The following is a 23,529-nucleotide window of genomic DNA, read 5'->3' on the forward strand; positions in this document are numbered from 1 at the left end:
CAGGATGATAAACTATCCTTCTCCCAAAGGATCACAATGCTAGGTAATGATCAACATGGGTGTTTAACTTGTATAGGGATCCGATGTTTGGAAACGTTGCTATACTGCTGTAGTTGCCCTATAAATATTGCAGACCTTAGTGTTTTCTTCTGTAGTTTTTATTGATATCATTGACATATAACATCGTATTAGTTTCAGGTGTATACAACAGGATTTGAGTGTAAGTATATACTGCGAAACGATTACCACAATAAGTTAAAACAGTTTGAGTCTTTTAATTCCCTACTGTTAGTAGTGAAGTCAAGGACTAGTGTCAAGGTATCATTTAAGGAGGTAAAAGTATTGTTCTTGTTCAACTAATAACTCTGCTTTGGAAATATCGACCTGTTGGGGAGTCTGTGCTCATAAAACAAATGTTTGGTTCAGTAATCATTTTGCTAAATATCACAGCAATTTTCAGGGTTTCTTTCCAAAACATCACGGATTGTTAGGTAGTTGGTGCTACGTGGTGCCGTTTATATTTTTGTCAGGTAATACAGTGTGATATAGCAATGGATAACAACCTTAGGTATTTAAGTGGGTCATAGGATGCTTTGAGATGAGGATATATCAATTTCTTAAAAGCTGTTTATCAACAAGACTGCAGTAGAAATTGCTATTTGGATCTGTAGTGCTCACTCATTTAAAGAAAAAGAAAACATTATGACAAATAAACCTGGGAAGAATATGTTTACTACCACTGGCAAAAAAGAATAACCATTTATTAAAGTAGATACAGAACACTCGTTTGCTCAAATTTTAATACTGCTTTACATTTTGTGAAACACTTCCTATTATAATGTTTATAACCAAAAATTTTAATTACAGATTTTTCACTTGTCAGACACACATTTGATAATCTTGAGGGAAAAAATACATCAAAGGCATATATACAATTATAGAAGTTCTTATTATACATGTAGCACGGAAGATACATTACTTTTTACATATTGTAGAAGACATTCAAATGAGATAAATAGATTCAAACTGGTTGATAAACTTCTGATGGTTGAGGTCCTTCATTTTATTTTTTTGTGATAAGAAAATCCAAAATTATCAATGTTGAATTTCTCATCGTACATTCATCTAAAAACAGTTTAAAAAAAAAACCTGTAAAGGTTGTAGATCAGTTAATTTAGGTGTTTTGATAGTGGCTTCTTATCTGAATAACTGACTGCCGGGGATATCTGCTGAAGAAAGAAAAAGATTTAGAGAAAATTCTCCCAGGTATTTATATCTGATAAAGAAACAAAATGAAAACGGAAAAAAAAAACTATTTGCAAAGCCACGTGATATCACTTCGGGCCTAGTCCATTATGTCCTGATGTGTTTTCTTTTTCATAAAGGTAAAAATCTGAAAAGAAAGACATTGTATTTTGTCCCAAAATATAGATTTTTAAAAAATATATACATATAATATATAGAAGCTGAAATTATGCAAAAACCAATAAACAAAACACCACAGTAGAGTAAGTAGGTGCAGCATATAGATTATAAAATGTCCCCACAGCAGTTTGGGGGCTTCCCCCTCCTGTTACCTGTTTCATGATTTTATAATCACACCTAAGTATTATCAAGCCTGAAATAAAGGCACTACTGACATCAGGTAGTGCAAAGAGCTCAGATACTTCTTTAAGAATAAAATACTCTAAATGAGTAGATGAAAATGCAAAATGGCACATTTTTCCAACTCATTCCAGTGTCAAAGCTTAACCAAAACATCTAAATATACAAATGCAGCCTGGAAAAATTTTAGTGCAAATATGAAAAGTAACAGCATAATTTAAAGTTACTTAAATAAGGTATTGTAAGGGTAGGAATTGTTCTATGAGGCTTCCCTAGGGACAGTGAATGTAATGGCATCTGGTGCAACGTCTTGTTAGAACTTTTAAAAATCAAGAAGACAAAATTAGAGGTGAAATCTCACCTACTAAGTATTTATTAACTTCTGGTGGGGGGGGGGGGACTAAAAGGGTGATGTACTGAAGATCAAAATATTCTCTTCGATTTGTTGACGGGGGTCAAAAATAACGTGAGTTCCGCTGAAGGCCGCCGCACGATGCTGGTGTCCAGCTGCCTCCGCGCCGGTGCTGGGAGGAGCCGGTGCGGGGGAGGCGCCGGGCGCGGGGGAGGGGCCGGGGCTTCATCAGAAAGTCTCGTCGTCGTTGCAGTTGGTGGCCCAGTGCCCAAACACCTCGCAGATTTCACAGTACGGGCGTTCCTCGCTCCGACTGCCGTGGTGTGTGGAATGGGGGGGGTCCTCTGACACCTGCGCCTGCGTGGGACAATCCTCTGTGTCGTGGAGGTCAAAGCAGTCGCATATGTCACAGAAGAGGCGGGGTTTCTTCTTGGACTGTTTCTCCTGGTCATCGCTACAAATGTTAACGTGCATAAATCAGAAACTCCCCTCTGTAAGAAGAAACTCAGGAGACAGTATCACTCACGACAAAAAATAAGAACGAATTAAGGCCACGTCTGGGAGCCTTGAGTGTTAAGTTCTACAGTCCACATTCAGAATTTTCACACCAAACCATTTGCGGTGTATCATCCTCTTGCCAGATTTGTGGAACTCCATTTGTGGACAAGTAACCACAAGGCAATGATTTCTCCAATCCACTGGAACCTACTTTTAAAAACCTTTATTTAGATGGAGCTAAGGTTCTGATTAGTATCGCTTAGTATGAAATACCTGTCATAATTGTTGAGGTCATCGCCGTTCCCATTCAGGGCTGCCTCTGACATCATCTCCACCTTCATCTTGAGGTCTTGATTCTTCCTCTGAAGGTCCACTATTACTGAATTTAGGAAATCAATCTGATGTGTCCGGGGGGGGGGGGGGGGAGAAACAGATGTGTAAAATGTCTCAAGCGTGTATGCTGGAGGATGGATATGGCATGAAAGTATACTCTCACGCTATGGCTACAGGGTGTGCTGGACTCACGGGAGGGGGAGATAGTGGCCATTCCTGAACCCACGTTTAAACGCTTTATATATACACGGACATCAGCAAGACTCTACAAAAAGCGGAACCAATGAGTTGTCCCACTGAACTGTAGAACAGAGGCAGAACTTTGATGTTCTGTAGATTGGAAAAAGTTCGTGGAAATTCTCCTCCGACCACCGTTTAACATTTACTCATTGGTCACGGTGGCACAGGAAACAAACGTCATCTTCAGAGCAAAACGAAGGTGTTTTCAAGAGAGGGCTCCGGCTCCCTTCAGCTGAGGAGACACTCTGGCACACAGTGACAGGGCAGAGCCCAGGTAGCACACGTGTGGCCAGCACCTGTACCAAGATTCACTGAGCAGTGGGGTAACAAGGTGACCATGAGGAAGAGACACTCTTGTCCTAACATCTCCTTTCAAATCAAGGGCACTCTAAAAATAAATTTTTTCCCCTCTTCTACTAAAAAGGTCCAATCTCTCTAAATATCTAAGTCCTACTTTACAATATTGAAAATGATGTATTTCATGTTTTAAAGACATATTTGGCCTTGGGGCACCTGGGTGGCTCAGTCGTTTAAGCGTCTGACTTCAGCTCAGGTCATGATCTCACGGTTGGTGAGTTCAAGCCCCGCGTCGGGCTCTGTGCTGACAGCTTGGAGCCTGGAGCCTGTTCCGGATTCTGTCTCCCTTTCTCTCTATCCCGCCCCTGCTCACACTCTGTCTTTGTCTCTCTCAAAAATAAAAGACACTAAAAAAAAATTAAAAAAAAATATTTGGCCTTACTCCCCTGCCGGGGCAAGTTACAAAACAAAGCCAGCAATCACTGGCTTTGTGATTCTCTGCAGAATACCCCTTCCAATACTGACGGGAGGCTTACATTTTCTAAGACTTTATCCTGTTAGGAGCTACAATTCAGGAAGAAGAAAAAGCCACAAAATGGATGTAGGTAGAGTGGGGAACCACACACACACACACACACACACACACACACACACACGCTCACAAATTAGGAAACATAAAACAAACCATTTGCTGATTGGAAGAAAAGTGTTGGCAGCGGCAGATGAAACAAGTGGAAGCAGAAAGGAGAGGGGAAAAGAAAACACTGTTAATGGGAGTCTATGCTTCTTAGACACACAGACTAAGCAGACAACACTATCCAGGGGGAGTCAGTGCATCTGTTGAATCCTTTCATATCTTTCAAAGGAGATAGATAGCAGATGACTAAAGCAAATCACAAACTCACTGAACTTTGCTTTTATTTAAAGATGATGGGGGCACCTGGGTGGTTCAGTCGGTTAAGTGTCCGACTTCGCCTCAGGTCATAACCTCATGGTTCTTGAGTTCGAGCCCCGTGTCGGGCTCTTTACTAACAGCTCAGAGCCTGGAGCTTGCTTCAGATTCTGTGTGTGTGTCTCTCTCTCTCTGCCCCTCCCCTACTCACGCTCTCTCTCTCAAAAAAAAAAAAAAGAATGGTAAAATAAATATGAACATGCTGGCTTTTGTACTTTTGAATTTTGAACAGGATAAATATATCCAACATATAGTGCTAAAATTGAAGGTGGAAGTTAGTTGCTATGTGCAATTATATTTCCAAATACAAAACAGTTTGCCTCCTTATAATCCCATTTTTAAGGCTAAGTCTGTTTCGATAATTTTGGCTTTAGGGAAACAGCTTTCAAGATCTCTGTCTTTTTGGGGCACCTGGGTGGCTCAGTTGGTTAGGCACCTGACTTTGGCTCGGGTCATGATCTTGCGATTCTTGAGTTTGAGCCCCACATCGGGCTCTGTGCTGACAGCTCAGAGCCAGAAGCTTGCTTCTGATTCTGTCTCCCTCTCTCTGCCCCCTGCTCACGCTCTGTGTTCCTCTCTCTCAAAAATTCACAAACATTAAAAAAATTAACAAAAAAGAACTCTGTCTTTTTAAGGTCAAGAGGAGCAAGGAATCTTTTGACCAAGTAATTCTACTTTTACGAATCTATCCTAGAAAAATACTAGTATATCTGCAAAATGACAGATATTCAAGATAATTCATTATAGCATTGTTCATAATACACCTAAAAAGATTTAAAAAAATCCCAAATGTCCTGTCAGCTGACAAGGAACTGATTATAGTACATCCACATAATGCATACTATACAGCAATAAAAAAAGACCAGATTATGTAATATGCCACCATTTGTGTTTAAAAAAAAAAACAACAAAAAAAGGATAGGACATGTTCTTAAATCTCTGAAAAGATTTGTTGAAGATCCTAATAAGAGTGATTACCTGTTTGGAGGTCTGGGAACTGAGAAGAGATGGTGTTTGGAGTGAGACTTTCTACCATATATACTTTTATTTATTGTTTACACCATATGAATGTATTATGTATGCAAAAGGCTAAGTGGTTTTTTTTTTTGTTTTTTTTTTTAATTTATTTTTGGGACAGAGAGAGACAGAGCATGAACGGGGGAGGGGCAGAGAGAGAGGGAGACACAGAATCGGAGACAGGCTCCAGGCTCCGAGCCATCAGCCCAGAGCCCGACGCGGGGCTCGAACTCACGGACCGCGAGATCGTGACCTGGCTGAAGTCGGACGCTTAACCGACTGCGCCACCCAGGCGCCCCAAGGCTAAGTGGTTTTTAACAACAGTGCGTAGGGACCCCTGGGTGGCTCAGTCAGTTAAGCATCTGACTTTGGCTCAGGTCATGACCTCATGGTTGCATGAGTTCAAGCCCCGCGTCAGAATCCATGCTGACAGTGTGGAGTCTGCTTTGGCTCCTCTGTCTTCCTCTCTCTCTCTGTCCCTCCACCACTCGTGCTCTCTCTCAAAAATAAACAAACTTAAAAAAAAATTAAAAAACAAAACCAAACACAACAGTGAGTAAGGGGCACCTGGATGGCTCAGTCGGTTGAGTGATTTCGGCTCGGGTCATGGTCTCATAGTTCGTGAGTTTGAGCCCCCCGTGTTGGGCTCTGGAAGGACAGTGTGAAGCCTGCTTGGGATTCCCTCTCTCTCTCTCTCTCTCTCTCTCTGTTCCTCCCCAACTTGTGCTTTCTCTCAAAATGAACTTTAAAAAATAAAAACTAAAAAAAATAGCGAGCAAGCCACGCAAAGGAAAGGAATATTACCTGACTCTCCTGGGCTCTTTCATCCTCTTCTGCCTGAGTATCAGTATGACCTTATATCAAAGAAAGGGGGGGGTGGATTTTACAAAAATTGCAATCTTGTTTTCCTGAGTTACTATAACAAACGGGCCAGTGATAGACACGTATTTTCATGTGAAATTCCCAAATGTGCCTCTCTGAGAACAGTTCGTGGGTTCCTGTCCCACATCTGGAGCCCTAAGGGATCTAGCCAGATGCTGGCCCTACCCCCTCGGCGTTCTCCGCCGGGCTGGCCCACGGCTGGTGAGGGCGCCCATCACACCCACCCGGAAGTTAAAGTAGCAAGCAAGTAGCACGTGCTCACGAAGGGGCCACCTCTGTTCCCCTTTACCGCAGCGCATTTCAGAGCCCACGGCTGCGACCGCGAGGGCAGCCGTCACTCACGTCCTCTATTGCTGCCAACATTACAGAGGTGGGGATGGCGGGCACGTCCCTGAGCGGAGGACCTGTGTCATGACCCTTATCTGCGTCAATGGGAGGAGAGCCAAAGGCAGACGGGCCGAGGCAGGGGGCGGCGCAACAGCTGCCATCCCAGGGCACCTCACTAGGAACGGCTCAGCTGCAGGAGGCGGCCGGCACTTTACCTGAGGAGCTGCCGAGCTGCCTCCTGTTTTCTTTGAGTTGAAGCTCCAGGTTCTTTACCTGGAGTTCAAGCTTCGCCTTGTCGGACTCCAGAGACTGGACGACTGAGTGCAAGGACTTGGCGGAGGCGCTCTCTCCCCTGAGCACCGTGACCTGAAACACAGCAGGTGAGCTGAGGCTCGCACGCACGGGAACAGAAAGAGGCGGCGGGAACAGAAAGAGGCCGCCGACGGTACTCTACCTCATTTCTCAGTTTTTCCAGCTCTGCATCCTTTTCGGTGAGTAAGGCACTAGTAATGCTGATGGATTTCTGCAAGGAAGCCTTTTCTTCATCGGTTTCTTTTATTAACTTGGATTCTCTAAAAGACCAAAGAGTTAAAAATTCCACAAATCAACCGAGAGAATGGTCAGCGTCCAACTGCCCTGTGACAGACACGCAATTAACTTGAGTTAACGTAAAGAAAAAAGTATCATGGGGAAGTTTAAAAGGGGGTTAAGGCTATTATGCTTGCAAAATTTTACTTGAAATTTTACTCACTGTGAGGGAGAACAAGTTTACCTATGCATAGACATGCCAGAATCTGCATATCATTGTATCCATTTGAATTTAAAGAAACATGCTAATAACTTTGGAAGAGGTAGAATTAAAAACAAAAAAACAAAAAAACAGAACAAGACTGTTTTACCCCCAAAGAATTCTTTTAAAAATCTAACCCCCACCCCAGCTGAATTCTGTTACTTTTTGAATAAATTATTACCAAGCAAATAACAACAATTAAAATACACACATGCAAAGCAATTATACACAGATGTCATGCAGAGCAGTTTTATGCTGGAGGTATCAATTGGTTCTCACTAATTTGTTACTTTTGGCAACTTCCAAGAATGTATTTTTGAGATCTCATGGGCCAAAACAGTAGCAAAGATTATTACTGCTATTCATACTGAAGGATTATTACTTTTCATCCACAGAATCGGAAAAGGACATTCAGTTGCTCATAGAAATTACAGCTAATTACATAAAGGCTGGAACAGAAATGTTAAAATGGATTTCCGGGTGTAGAATGAAAGCACAGGGGGAGTCTGGAGGGAGACGGGCAGAGCACTTGCTTCAAGTTCTCAGCCTGACTCCGAATTTGTCTGTCAGCAGAGGGAGGGGCACCAGGTCTTCAGGAGAGAAACATTTATCCTGGAGTCAAGGGGTGGGAAAAAGAAGGGGAAGATGAAGGAAAGACAGGGAAGGAGGGCAAGACACAACAGATGTAACCCAGAAGGGCAGGCTACTCTGCGTTTACGTGTGTGTATCTAAATTTTTGCTGCAAAAACTATATGCATTCAGAAAGTGCCACGAAAGACCAGCAAAGACTGAGGAACTGTCACAGACTGCAGGAAGCTGAGGAGGCATGACCACTGAATGCAGTGTGGTTTCCTAGACTGAATCCCAGAAGAGGAACAAGACATTCGTGGAAAAACTGGGGAAATCTGAATAGAGTCTGGAGTCTAGCTAAGCATACTGAACTAACATTACTTTCTCGGTCTGGACCAATGTGCCAGGGAGTGTGCAATGTGTGTGTGTCAGGGGATGTGGGGTGATGGGTATGTGGGAACTCTCTGTACTGCCTCTGCAACTCTTCTGTAAATCTAAAAGTTTTAAATAAAAAAAGTTTTAAAAAATTACATGCAGTGTGAAACAAGAGGGAAAAAAAAAGTCCTTGTTTCACAAAAATTTTTAGGAAAAGCATGACTGGAAGAAATTCCCAGCTAGTCCTCAGACCGTCCAACCTACAACACTGCATTAATGTAGATGATCACCTGTGAGTCCAAAACTTCAAGAACAAGAAGTCAAATCCCTCCCGGTTCTAGAAGGAGGGACTGGGTCAACACGAGCATGTCACATGGTTCAGTCTGTTTGAGAACTGACTGGAAGAGTCGGAAACTGAGGCCCAGGTTAGAAATGGCAGAATGTATGTCTGGTTAGTGAGACCCAAGATATCCGGCACACGAATTACAGAATTCTCATGATTTATGGTAAATTGAAATTCTACACAAAGATGAAAATATAAGTGTTGCATTTATCTCATTGTGTGGCTTACACTTATAGTCCAGAATAAGTAGTAAGAAAAGAATCTGAGACTTACAGAAATTTCTTGAATTCAACACCCAAGCATGATATGAACACTGGAGAGGGGGTGGGTATTGGTGCTGTTAAATTACTAAGTGAGGAATAATACCTCGCTAGGAAATAGGGTCTTGCTTAGGTTAAAACAAAGCAAAGATTTCAATGGGAGGAATATATAGGTATTCTTCCACCTGGAAAGTAAATATCTGACGTTATCCACAGTTATCCACAAAATCCTGGGCTCTTTAAGTTTCAATTAAACTTATTTGGTAGTTTCTTCCATTGTGGAAACTATTTCAAGAGCTTCACTTGGTGAGAAATCCAACTCCAATTTGAAAAATGTAGTTTTACTGTTTTTACTGAAAAACACCAGGATATGGGGGTTGGTGAACAGATTTAAGTTCTTCTATAATCAGAACTCTAGGCAACCAGAATCTCACAGAGTCTTTGTGGCAGGGAGGGATAAAGACACCAGCAGATGATAGAAGGTAAAAGGTACGGGAATCTTTGCTTCTCACGTACACACGACCCCTAATTGAGGCTGCCTTCGAAGAAGATGGCAGGCTGAACGTGTCTTGGACAAGCTGTCAAGAGACACATGGTTAGGAAAGGGATCTGCCTTGTGATTTATACATCAAATGACAGGACAAATAGCCTTTGGCAGCTTGTCTTCATGGCCGGTCTTCACTGCTGGCTTCTTGGGCTATTTCCAAGCCCTAATCCCACTGTGCAAACCAAGAGGGACGAAATTAAACCATATATGCCAATGTTACTGACATGTGAGTCACAAACCACACCGACAGGAGCGCCTGTGCTACACTCTGAAGCCATGCTGGCTAGAAGGACTTGGTGCTGCTGAAGGTATCGAGAAGGGAAGATATAAACACGGTGTGAAAGATCGGCTCTAAGGGCCAGATACCTTTCCCTTCCAGGGAACATATTACCCAGATTCTTTCCTTACTACTTATTTAAGAAATAAATTCTAGTAATGAAGCAAATACCTTAAAGTGTAACTGGGCAAGCTTAAAAAATGCAAGATAGCAAGAACCAAACATTAGAAACATGAAAAGAAATGCAGGTAATGTAAGGAGAACTAAATTTTCACTGAAGCTCTTTGCTGTATATAGATCTAAAACCGGTGTGTGTGTGTGTGTGTGTGTGTGTGTGTGTGTGTGTGTATGCTGCTAGGAATATTTTACAAAACAAAAGCAAGACACAGAGGGACAAAGGCAGCCAAAAAATATATACAACAAGTTGTTTTACTAAAAATATATGAAATTTATTTATTATAACGTGGATAGACTTTCTTTAGTCTTACCATTAAAGACACACAGATAGAGCAAAGGAAGCAGGAGTAGGGAAGGGAAAAGAGAGGGTGAAATGAGCATTGATAAGTAGCGCAAGCTCGAGACAGTCAGACAGTCAGCAACCCACACTGAGCTTAACGAGCTGGAGTAGCACGGGACCGCTTTAGACCCGGTCTCTCAGACGGGTCGCCAACCAGTTTCCATTCCTGACATTTATCCCGCATTTACACTAACAATTAATTCTGACTCCAAGAAGTCCACATCTAACATTTGAGCTCCAGGGTCCCTGCTTTGACATCAAAAAGCCTAGAGAAGGGAGGGAGGCCAAACGTGTTCCCAAATCTGCTGTAGGCTTTAGTGGACAGGGGAGCACACTTGTCCACTTCGGTCAGTTAGAGCAATTCGAGGTTGGCTCTGCTGGGTCAGGTATCTTGGAGCCTGGTTTGAAAGAGGTCCACCCAACTTGGAAACCAGCTTCCAAAATAACGATTGTATTTTTAAGTTAAGAGAAAAACCTGAACTACAGATTGCTTGCAATTTAATGTTTAGGTACCAAAAAACCACAGCAAATACAGGAAGACCCTACTGCTTAACGAGAAGCAGTCTGTGCCTCAGGGTCAGAAGTTCTGCACTTCAATACAATGACCATTTCAATGCCACACTTAGATACTATCTTGACTATGTATGTTCAATGATCACTTCTGAATTAAGCCCTTGACTAAGATCTCAGTTCTTGCGTCAACAACTACATTGCAAACATCTTTATGATTTAAGTACTTTCCAGACTTAAATTAAGAGCGCTCTCAAATTCTTTTCAGTACTCCATGCTAAATTTACTTAACTATCACACACATAGATCTACACATTATCCATTATCACACTGGCTTTTAGAGGACACTTAAGGTATCAAGAAGGGAAGATAAACACGGTGTGAAAGAACGGCTCTAAGGGCCTTTCCCTTCCAGGGAACATATTACCCGGATTCTTTCCTTAGTACTTACCTTAGAAATAAATTCTAGCAATGAAGCAAGTACCTTACAGTGTTACTGGGCAAGCTTTAAAAATGCAACATAACAAGAACCCTACTACTTAATGAGAAGTAGAGGACACTTAAGGGCCCAAATTATTAGCTAAAATAGATCTGCACTCAGATTTCAGAAATAGACACAACTTTCCATGACGATTAATTTGACCAAAAAACAGCGCCAAATAGGGTAAGTTAGGTTTTCAAAATTTTCACTTTCAGAAACAATTACCATGTTTATCAGCATTTATTGATATAAAGAGTGATTTTCAGGAGACATTCTCCTAAACTTATCCAGGAATTAAAAGGGGAGCAAAGATGGTGAATTAAGAAGTGGCCTTAACAAGCCCCCAAACTTGTTCTACCTTTTTAAGCCAAGAAAAAAGTCACAGGCCTGCTCACATTTTGAAAGGCATGTAATTTAAAGTCACGTGGAAAAGACTAATGAAGCATAGCAGCTTTATTCTTTAAAGGAGAAAAAAAAAAAGATCTAAAATGAACAATAAATAAATGTACAGTGAGAAAAGGGCCAGCATAAACAGATGACACCCTCTGTCTTACGCTTGCATCTGGGTTCTTGGCTAAGTTGCCCAACATTTTGGGCTCTACTTTTATCCTTTGTAAATGCAGGCCCCACCATATATTTTGTGGGGTTGTCCTGAGATTAAGTTTGTGAATTGTGAACACAAAGGGATAATGTCAGTACTCGCTTACTTACACCAGCCCATTTTTCCCACGCTCTCCTGGCAGAATGGGACAGGAACGAGCCCTATCAATTTTTTTTCACATATCCTTGATAACTGCATAAGGAGGTTCTCTTTAAAGAAATGGAGCCTTATTTATGTAAAATGGAAATATCCTGAGGCCCACCCTCGCAGAGCTGGCTGCCTACACAAGGACGGGGTGGGGGCAGTGATGCATTCTGTGTGCATTCTGGTAGGAAACTTTAAGTAAGAATGAATCTAAGGATTTCTTAATTAAACAAGAAAGGAGGAAAGGCACTCCTGGACTTGAAGCCTAATGTCCTTTGGAATGTTTCTTGTGGATCCCAATATCTCTGTGGGCTAAAGAAAGCCCTCAATTCCTAAGCCACCGCCATGCTGGCAGGAGCAGACTGCCAGACTAAAACACGTGTGTCAGTGGTCAGGGAGAGAAACTTCCTCTTCCCGACCAGAAAGAATAATAAAATACTTCGCAAGAGCGTGGATGAATTCTTGATTAAGCTCTTCTTAAAGAATTATGTTTAGTTCTGTTTTCAAGAAGAGAAAAGTACGTCACTGTCGTGACGCACATCTACTCAGCGAACCACCATCAGGGCTGTGGTTCTCAGCAACAGTACCCACCCATCTGCCCGGCACGCAGCGTAAAGCACAGAATTTCTCTAGACACAAACTGCACACTTTACAAGAGCAGACAGAGACTGTCAAGATACGTAAGCATCAGGCTTCTAAACAGTTACTTCTGTGGCCCCATTTATCCCTACTCCAAAGTGCTGGAAGGTTTCCATTTAAACATCATTTGATTATCATCAAAGAGTAACAGAGAAGAAAGCTCTTTCTTAGAAAACAGAAACATTCAAATTGATGCTAACACATTATTATTGAAAAGTTCAAATTTTTATATAATGCAATCAGTATTTATATGCAGATCAATTACTCTACAGAAGATTACAGCATTTTCAGTTACTGAAAACAAGAGGTAACAGCAGTATAATGAGACAATCTGATTTTAGAACATTTCTGAATAAATTCAACTGACCATGGCTTAAAAATTAACCTGTCCTTTGTCTTTGTAATTAAGACTGTAACTTTTGCAAATAAATTTTCATCATTCACCGGTTATGAGCACCAAACCATCACAATCCAATCTTCTGAACAATAAGGAGGTGACGTGTTTTCTACAGTCACCATACACGTCATGTTCTGACATTTTCCTCATTAAACACACACACACACACAACAATAAACACAAAAAGAAAGCCTACCTCTTTTTCATTTCTAACAACTGATTATTGAGCACAGATCTCTCTTCTTCTAGCTGGAAAAAAACACACACAAAAAAGTTCAGTTCGTCACAAAAGTCCACAGAGAGGCCTATTTCTCATTCCACATGTCACATTCCCAGGCTCCGGGGCAGCTAAAGCAATTGGCCTTCCTCACTAGCAATGAAAAAAGAACAAAAGGTTACTACATCACGTACAGTCGTTAATTTACAAGTCATTTAGGACCTGAATGACTCCCCTTCTTCGGTACATGCCCTATCTTCAACATTCAATAAATGTTTCGCTCATTTGTTAAATGAACGAGTGAAAGCTTCGCTGTTAACATGCTGGCTCCTTCGCCGAAGTCACACAGATCAAGTGTCACTAACTCCTGGATGGCTCGGAACAGGCTGCTTATGCCGCATGGGCCTCATTTCACGTCTACCACATTCCAGGCATTAGTTTTTCACCCATAAAATAAGGAAGTTAGAAGAGATGTTCTAAGGGGTGTTTACTTCTAAAATTCTATTATTCTATGACAGATAAATGCAAAAGGTTCAGTTAGTTAATCCTGTGAGAGATGACTCCCCCCTCCCCCCCAATCTGTACCATGCAGAGTTTATTATGTGACATATCAATTTCAGCTCACACTTGTGAAAGCTGTGTTCCACACAGGTGAACACATTCCTGTGTGCTTTCTTTTCCAAATCAAAGGATAACACCAAAGACTATGGAACGGTTTCCAACAGCCCAGAATTTAAGCTATTAGCTCACTGCATGTAGTTTATGGTCTTATTTCTGATTATGTATTAATTATATCTATGCTTTGCTATGAGATCTTCAGAATTTTAAAGTTCTTAAATAGACATAAACGTGTGTGTTGAACCTAAAATTACACTCATCACAAAATCTATTGAGGTTAACATACAGTTTTTCCACTGCAAACTCTGTTTTCCTAGTCTATTAAAGATGTATGCTTTTGGGGCACCTGGGTGGCGCAGTCGGTTAAGCGTCCGACTTCAGCCAGGTCACGATCTCGCGGTCCGTGAGTTCGAGCCCCGCGTCAGGCTCTGGGCTGATGGCTCGGAGCCTGGAGCCTGTTTCCGATTCTGTGTCTCCCTCTCTCTCTGCCCCTCCCCCGTTCATGCTCTGTCTCTCTCTGTCCCAAAAATAAATAAAAAACGTTGAAAAAAAAATTAAAAAAAAAAAAAAAGATGTATGCTTTTGTTCCATGAGTAATTCACAAAAAATATTTAGAAATTTTTAAAGAGTGCAAGGAAGGAGAATAAGGGTGGGAGACAAGCTTTAAAAACTAAAATAAGAGGGAGAACATCTGGAGAGTGGGAAGCGGAGATGAAAGGGCCTTTTTTCCTTTATGCCCATTTATACAGTTTATTTTTTATTTTATTAAAAAAAATTTTTTTATGTTTATTCATTTTTGAAAGACAGAGAGAGCACAAGCAGGGGTGGGGCGAAGAGAGAGGGGGACACAGAATCTGAAGCAGGCTCCAGGCTCTGAGCTGTCAGCACAGAGCCTGACGTGGAGCTCGAACTCACGAACCAAGAGATCATGACCTGACCGAAGTCGGATGCTCAACTGACTGAGCCACCCAGGTGCCCCTATACAATTTATTTTTTAAACAAGCTGTTTTATAATTTAAAAATTAAAACAGAAGAAAAAAAAATCAATGAGACTTCAGACTGAGAAATACCTACAGTGAGGATAAATGGATAAAAACAGGTAATTCACAAGAGAGAAAATACAAATGATTAATAAACATCTGAAAAATCATTCAACACTTTCAAGAACAAGTTATGGAGAGAGTCCCCCTCTTTCTTGGAGGGAGTAATTGTGCCTGAATTTCCACAGAAGTTTGGAATACTTATGGTACTGATTTTTTTTAAAGGAAATGTTTTTTTCTTCTTCTGGTCCAATATCCAATTTAGGATAATAAGTTCATTTAGTAGGTCAGATTTAACCTAACTCATTCCTCATTCTTCCCTTTCGTGGCTTTGACATTTCTGAATTAAAAAAAAAATTTTTTTTAATATTTTTGAGAGAGACAGAGGGGGGGAGACACAGAATCCGAAGCAGGCTCCAGGCTCTGAGCTGTCAGCACAGAGCCTGACACAGGGCTTGAACCCACAGACCGTGAGATCATGACCTGAGCCAAAGTCACACGCTTAACGGACTGAGCCACCCAGGGGCTCCTTTCGAATTTTTTTTAACGTTTATTTTTGAAAGAGAGAGAGTGTGTAAGCTGGAAAGGGGCAGAGAGAGGTATAGACACTGAATGTGAAGTAGGCTCCAGGCTCCAGAGCCTGAAGTGGTGCTCAAACTCACAAACCATGAGATCATGACCTGAGCAGAAGTTGGGTGCTTAACCGGCTGAGCCACCCAGGTGCCCCTGCCTTGACATTTTTGAATCGCGCAAGCCAAAACCTACTTCACATGATTTCAATCCTTTTAAATTCACTGAGACTTATTTTATGGTCTCTCCTCGAGAATGTTCCATGTGTGCCCGAGAAGAATGTGTATTCTGTTCCTCTCGGGTGGAATAGTCTACAGATGACTATTAGGTTTAGCTGATTCATAGTGTTGTTCAAGCTTTTATTTCCTTGTTGATCTTCTCTCAACAAGTTGCTGTTGTTCCATCTATTACCAAAATAAGGTACTGGAGTCTCTAACTTTTATTGTTGAATTGTCTTTCCTTCTTTAATTCTATCAAGTTTTGCTTTGCATATTTTGGGGCTTTAATATTAGGTGCATATATATTTATAATTGTTACATTTTGATTTTTTTATTATAAAATATCTTTCTCTGTCTTCGGTAAAAAGTTTTGTCTCAAAAGCCTATCTTGTCTGATATTAGTATAGCCACTCCAACTTGTTTTTGGTTACTGTTGGCATGTAATATCTTGTTCCGTCCTTTTATTTTGAACCCATTTCTGTCTTTGAATCTATGCTGTGTCTCTTATAAACATTATATAGTTTATATAATCTTATATAGTTAGATCATGTTTTTAAAAAATTCATCCTGACAATCTCTGCCAACCCTCTTTTAATCAGTGTTTAATCCATTTACATTTAATGTTATTACAGGTAAATTACATACTTTTTTTCAATTAATAAATTTTATATTTTAGAGAGTTTTAGGTTCACAGCAAAATTGAACAGAAAGTATCAACATTTCCCATACATTCCCTGCCCCCCCCACACACAACCTCCCACATTATCAACATCCCACACCACAGTGGTACATTTGTTATAGGCACTGAACATACATTGACACATCATTAATACCCAAAGTTCATTGTTTTCATTAGGTTCAGTCTTGGTGCTGTACATTCTCTGAGTTCTGATGAATATATGAAGACATGTATCCACCCTTGTAGTATGACCAAAGTAGTGCCACTGCCCCAACAATCTTTAGTATTCTCCCTATTCATAATTCCCTCCCCCCTCCCTTATTCCCTAACAACCACTATCTTTTTAATGTCTCCATAGTTTTGCTTTTGATAGAATGTCATATCTTTGGAACCATACAATATGTAGCCTTTTCCAATCGGCTTCTTTCACTTAGTAATATGCATTTAACATTCCTCCATGTGGTTCCATGGCTTAACAGGCCATTTCTTTTGGGTGCTGAGTAATATTCCATCATCTGGATGACCATAGTTTTTATTTATCCACTCACCTACTGAGGGACATCTTGGTTGCTTCCAAGTTTTGATAACTGTGAATAAATCTGTTATAAACACTTATGCACAGGATATTGTGTGGATTATATTTTTAGTTCATTTGGGTAAATACCAAAGAGCACCATTTCTGGATCTTATGGTAACAGTATGTCTAGTTTCGTAAGAAACTGCCGAACTGTCTTCCCAAAGCAGCTTTACCATTTTGCACTGCTACCAGCAACGAATCAGAGCTCCTGTTACTCTACAGTTTCACCAGCATTTGGTGTTGCCAAATGTTTTCGATTTGGGCCATCCTGATAGTTGTATCATATCATCTCATTGTTAATTCACAATTCCTTAATGGCGTATGATGTTGAGCAACTTTTCAAATGCTATTTGCCATCTATGTATCTTCTTTGGCGATGTGTCTATTCAGGATTTTTGTCCATTTTGTAATTGAGTTATTCATTTTCTTATTATTGAGTTTTAAGAGTTCTTTGTATATTTTGAGTAACAGTCCTTCATCAGAAGTGTCTTTTGTAAATATTTTCCCCAAATCTGTGACTTACCTTCTCATTCTCTTTTCACACTGTCTTTAACAAAGCAAAGTTTTTAATTTCATTAAAGTCCAGCTTATCAATCCTTTTTTGTGGATCATGCTTTTGGTGGTCTTGTACCTAAAAAGTCACCAGTGTACCCAAGGTCATTTAGGTTTTCCCTGATTTTATTTTCTAGGAGTTTTATAGCTGTGCATTTTACATTTAGGTCTATGATCCATTTCAACTTAATTTTCACAAAAGAGGTAGTACCTGTGTCTAGATTCACCTTTCTGCATGGGGACATCCACTTGTTCCAGCACTATCTGTTGAACAAACAATCTTTGTTCCACTGTATTGCCTTTCCTCCTTTGTCAAAGATCAGTTGCCTATATTTATGTGAGTCTATTTCTGAGCTCTGTATTCCATTGACCTATTTGTCTATACTAAGTCTTGAAATCAGGTAGTGTCAATCCTTCAACTTTGTTGTTCTTCAATACTGAGTTGGTTATTTGGGGTCTTTAACCTCTTCATATAAACTACAGAATCAGTTTGTCAATATCCACAAAAGAACTTGTTGGGATTTTGACTGGAATTGTGTTAAATCTATAGATCATGTTGGGAAGAGTCAATATCTTGACAGTATTGAGTATCTATCCATGAACAAAGGATATCTCCATTCATTTCATTCTTTTTTGATTTTGCTCATCACAGTTTTGTAGTTTTTCCTCAGATGCTGTCCATACATTACTAAACTTACCTAAGTATTTCATTTTGGGGAGTGCTTATGTAAATGGTATTAAGTTTTCAATTTCAAACTCCACTTGTTCATTGCTGATACATAATGACTGACTTTTGTCTATTAAACCTTGTATCCTGAAAACCTGTTGTAACCACATATATATATATGTATATATAAATATATATGTATATGAATATATTTGTATCTTCTAACATAAATATATGTATATGAATATATTTGTATCTTCTAATACACACACACATGGATAGGATGGTTCTTTGTCAAGAATGCTGTTGACTGTGTGGCCATAGGGCAGGGGACTGTGACTGAGCAAGGCCAATACGTATGAAGTAATTCTTTTTACACAGTGCCCACACATGTCAATTAGTCTCTAATTTTTATTCGTGGTTGCTTTCTTCCATTTTCTTTCCACTCTACCACCTCAAATTTTGTTAGACGTCTACTCTCTTTATATTTGTCTATTTTTTTTCTTTTTCTTTCCTTTTTTTCTTTTTACCTTGCAAATGTTTTAAACTTACACTCGATCAAAATTAACACCACCAATAAATGGGATAAAGCAACATCACATGACTCTTGGAAGGATACAACATCAATTATCTTCCTGCTAAAAATGTATAACCATCGTGATGAAACATCACAAACCCAAAATGAAGGATTTTATACCTCATCATTGGCCTGTTCTTTAAAAGAAAAAAGAGTCAAGTCATAAAATTTTGACTGAAAAAAGGCAGAAGCAGCATTCCAGATAAAGAAAATGAGAAGAGACTGAAGTCAGTGAATGAAATACATGATCCTGGGGGCACCTGGGTGGCTCAGTCGGTTAAGCGTCTGACTCTTGATTTCGGCTCAGGTCATGCAGGATCTCACAGTTCTGTTCGGGAGTTCAAGCCCCATGTCGGGCTCCATGCTGGGTGTGGAGCCTGCTTGGGATTCTTTCTCTCTCCTGCTCTCTGCCCCTCCCCCACCTGGGCTCTCTCTTGCTTTAAAAATAAATATAGTTTTAAAAAAGAAAAGAAGGGGAAGGGAGGGGAAGGGAGAAAGAAATGCATGATCCTGGACTGGATACTGAACCAGAGATGGGGAAAAACTATAAAGGTCATTTACTGGGACAACTGCCTGAACAGGAAAATGGCCTGTACATTGAATACTAGTGTTAAAACTTCCTGAATTTGGTAACTGCACTTTGGTTAAGGTAAAAACAAGTCCTTAGAGAATTTGAGTATTCTGTGTTCTATTTTTATAAATTTTTTTGCAAAGTTTGAAATAATTTCCAAATAAAGTTAAAACACAATTCTATTCTATACCTGTAGCTCCCTGAGTTGTTAGCTTAGTTGTCTACTTACTTGCATTTAGTGCTCACACCAGTACTAGTCCTTTTGCCACAATTTCTCTTTAGATAAGTCCTGTATTTTGATTCATGGCCAGATTTTATCAGCAAGCAGCTACTTTTCAGAAGGATTCATAGATGCCATAGCTTCTGAGTTCTTTCATGATATTTTTTCAGATGTTTTTTGAAAACATCTACCTGTCCTTTCATCTGTGAATAACTGCCAGGATAGGACGCTCCTGATCCTATTTTCTATCCCTCAGAACTCTGGGAACACTGTGGCACAGTTTTCTCGCATTCAATGTGGCTGCACTGGGTTGTGGGTTGGGTTATTTTTTGTTTTTTTGTTTTACCTTTTCATTTTATTGTTAGTATATTTTTTAAAAATACCTCCGTTTTCAGGAAAGGAGACCATTTCATTTTTTTTAAATGTTTATTTATTTTTGAGAAAGAGACAGCACAAGCAGGGGAGGGAGAGAAACACACAGAATCCAAAGCAGGCTCCGGGCTCTGAGCTGTCAGCACAGAGCCAGATGAGGGGCTCAAACCCACAAACCATGAGATCATGACCTAAGCTGAAGTCGAATGCTTAAGCAACTGAGCCACCTGGGTGCCACCGCCTTTTTTTTTTTTTTTTTTTTTTTTTTTTTTTTTTTTTTTTACCTTTTTATAAGGAATATGCCTTTCCTGCCTGGGCATCTCAAGAATTATCTCTATATTCTCAAATTTCATTAATAACCAGTGTTATTTTTTTATGTCAATTGCTTTGAACCAATATCCTCCTCCACCACTACCACCCCCCTCACCCAAGATTCTCTAATTGAGTTTCCCTACATCCTACTATGTCCTTCCCTTTAAGTTTATAGAGAGAAAGGGAGATAGAAACCCAAGCAACCTGTGCATTGTCAGCACAGAGCCCGACACAGGGCTCAAACCCACGAACTGTGAGATCATGACCTGAGCTGAAACCAAGAGTCGGTCCTTTAACCAACTGAGCCACCCAGGCGCCCCCCTACTGTCCTTCTTATATGTAGACTCAGTTCTTCACGTGGGGGAAATTTCCCTATTTTACCTCCTAACACTTTCTTTCTGAATTCTGTTGAATTCCCTCTTTTAGAGTTTTCAGAGTTGTTCATTATATTCATTCAGATGATCTCTGTCCTCCAAAGCTATCACCTTTCCTCTTATTCTTTAGTATCTCTGTTTCCCTCTTTGTTATAACCATCTCAAGCCTTCCCTCCAGATGTTTAGAAACGTTCATCAGGCTCTTCTCTGTTTCTGACTTCAGTCCCGACACGGTGCCGTTTTGGTCCTCACTTGTTTCCTCGACTTGTCACGTTCTCTGTTCCACTTGTGTCATTTCTTCTTTGAACACCCGCTTTATTTAAGTCACTGGCGTTTTTATAGAACCCAAAGCAATATTCCACTCTGGGTAATGCTTTCTCGCGGCCTGAATTCCTCATCTCTTTGGATTCCTGTGTTCCTTTCTTTTCTTTTTTCTTCTTTCAGTACGATAGGCATTCAAGTGTTCATCTTACTGTGGGCAGCTCTACTGAGACCGTCTGTTTGCTCATATGTGATGCAAATTAATTTTCCCTGACACCCTTCCTATTTTATCTGAGACCTTTAATCTTCATCTCCAAGCTACAACGGAAAAGTTTGGGCACTGCAGCCTATACATGTCTACAGCTGGAGGGCAAGGAGGGAGGGAGCACAGTGAAGGGGATATACAGCATCTGGGCTGGAGGTCTCTTTCATGGACTTTTCTTTTAGTGCCCCCTCTGAACAAAGGTAATCCTATTCCCACAGCAGTGTGTCCTCAGGCTTCAGTCTCAGGCAGACACAAAATTGTCTTTTTAACATCTAGTCTCATCTCTGTTGCCTTCCCTTCCCAAAGATGGGAAGGCAGCCTCATTTATGGCTGGACGTGATTATGTGACACTATTACAGGGATAGGAGTTTTCCTCTCCAAGCTGAAAGACAAAATCACGTAAAGAGAAGGCCTTTCTGCCCTTCCCCACTTTGGCTTTCCCCTACTTCCTCCAGCAAAGTTTCACCAATGCCCTGTGACCATCTATGTGCAGTAAGGGTAGCAGAAAGAAGAGCAGAAAGGAAGAACAGGGTTCCCTGAGGACATTCCTGAGTAGAGGACTCACCTGGACTCCCCTCCTGTGGACTTATTATCATTTGAGAGGAACCCCCTCCTCCATATCCTTTTACTTAAGCCACTCTGTTGACTAGACTCACTATGGAAAATGACGCCCAGCAATTCTTCCCGCCTCTGGTAAAACTCTGAGATGGTCAAAGAGAACTTCTAGCCTCAAAGATTGTTCTGTGACTGTTCGGACTATTCACCTCTTCCATCTAATTTTCCCTAAACTGGACTGGGCACACGGATGGAGAGAAGCAGAATAAAAATTCTCAGGATTTTGCTACACATTTTCTTTTCTCTTACCACTGGGAACAGCGTCAACAGAGTCAAGCCACCATCTTGTTTCTTTCCTTGGTTGCCAAATTTTAATGTTTACTGAAAGCATGAAGCCGATTGGCTTTGCTAGAGAGATTTTCCTGGAGACATTTTTTAATAGTCAGAAGAGTGTGTTCACTTCATTAGGTATCGAAGGAGAAAGATTCTGTGATCAGCTTCACTCAGCCCTACTTGCCCAGAAGTATCCGGAGCCCAGATTAAAATTACGATGGCTAATAACCACTGTTTTCCAAAATAAAACAGGACAAGCTAAAAATGGTGTTGCCTTGGGGCACCTGGCTGGCTCAGTCGGTAGAACATGTGACTCTTGGTCTTGGGTTGTGAGTTAGAGCCCCACATTGGGCAGGAGAGTTAAAAAAAAAAAAAGAAAGAAAGAAAGAAAGAAAAGAAAAAGAATGCATTCCTTTTCTATACATTCATGTCTGCAAGTTCAGGCCTATTTAACATTTGCAGACTATTAGTCATAAATCAATCTCAACGGTAACCTCAAATTTTGGAGACTGCATTTGTTGTAACCTTTGTCAGAAGTGTTGATAAAATACAGTTATTGAGGCATCTAATCCCTGTCCTGTATCAACAAACTAATCTCATTTTGCAAATAACTGGGAAGGGGAGTGGGGAGAGAAATCAGCACTGTTCCCATAGTGACAGCTCAGTGTATCTGCAGCCCTTACAAGGGGGAATACGTGTGAGGTTTGGAAATGATAAATCAGACATTTCAAAAGTTACTACTTAAGGTGACTATTTCTATAGAAGAGCTCACATCACTGTAATTATTTTTAGTATTCTCTATGAAAGGAAATAATGCTCTGTATAGTTTCCATTAATCTTGAATCTCCCAGACCCTGCCTGATTTTGCGCTGTGCGCTTCCTCTAGCCACACAGGGCAAATGCCCCACTCATCACGTTTCCGGCAACCACAACTCTCTATAACAAAGCTATGAAACTCGAAGTAAATGAAATAATGTAAAAAAAAAAAAAAAAAGGCAGTCAAGGTTTCTGCATCCTGAGGCCCCGCTAAAAGCGAGGTATGCATTTAATCACTCATTTGTTCATTCGAACCTATACAGCATGCCCTGCGATTCCCACCATCTCACAGCCTGTGTGGAGACACAACATGGCATTCTCAGCATGACAGGGTCCTGGACAGCAGCCGCCCCCGAGGCTAGAGGATGGGCCTAACAATGAGGAGACGTTTACCACATGGGGACAGAAAAAATGTAAATGCGGACCTGCATATGGCAACTGACCAGGGGTGGCAGGACAAACATGAGCCAAGAGGGTGGAAGATGTCAAAGGAGGAAAGTCAAGAATGTAGGTGGAGACGCCAAATGTTCAGAAAGGATGGAAAGGAAGCCACGCACTTGTGCTGTCACTAGGTAAGTGATGACTCAGGCGAGAGTCACTTCAGTGGTGCACTGGCGGTGGCGAAAAGCAGACAGCAGGGGATTGCGAAGAAAATGGGGGGTGAAATTGAAGGCAGAAAATATTACTCTTTTTAAAAGTCTGGAAGTAAAGAAAAGAAGACAGGACTGTAAGTATGACCAGTGTGGCAAGATTTAGAAGAGCTTTTAAGGAAGTGAGAAGG

At 40.7% G+C, this 23,529-nt stretch overlaps 1 protein-coding gene across 12 annotated transcripts in view; it reads right to left on the bottom strand.

The window, feature by feature from the left end:
* Positions 1-658: 658 nt before the first annotated feature.
* The window catches only part of CLIP1 (CAP-Gly domain containing linker protein 1), a 125,220-nt gene continuing 102,349 nt past the window's right edge, over positions 659-23,529 (bottom strand). For 10 of the 12 annotated variants that reach the window (XM_049619415.1, XM_049619420.1, XM_049619414.1 and 7 more), the window contains 6 exons: positions 13,151-13,203; positions 6,958-7,075; positions 6,719-6,869; positions 6,099-6,148; positions 2,729-2,853; positions 659-2,411 (listed from right to left, as the gene is read on the bottom strand). In XM_049619415.1, coding sequence (XP_049475372.1) covers positions 2,186-2,411; positions 2,729-2,853; positions 6,099-6,148; positions 6,719-6,869; positions 6,958-7,075; positions 13,151-13,203 — 723 coding nt within the window. In that variant the 3' untranslated portion in view covers positions 659-2,185. Of the gene's footprint in view, positions 2,412-2,728; positions 2,854-6,098; positions 6,149-6,718; positions 6,870-6,957; positions 7,076-13,150; positions 13,204-23,529 lie in introns of those variants that run through there. The other 2 variants (XM_049619417.1, XM_049619418.1) reach the window with 2 other exon arrangements.

The sequence above is a fragment of the Panthera uncia genome (genome assembly GCF_023721935.1).
Source record: "Panthera uncia isolate 11264 chromosome D3 unlocalized genomic scaffold, Puncia_PCG_1.0 HiC_scaffold_8, whole genome shotgun sequence".
Taxonomy (NCBI): domain Eukaryota; kingdom Metazoa; phylum Chordata; class Mammalia; order Carnivora; family Felidae; genus Panthera; species Panthera uncia.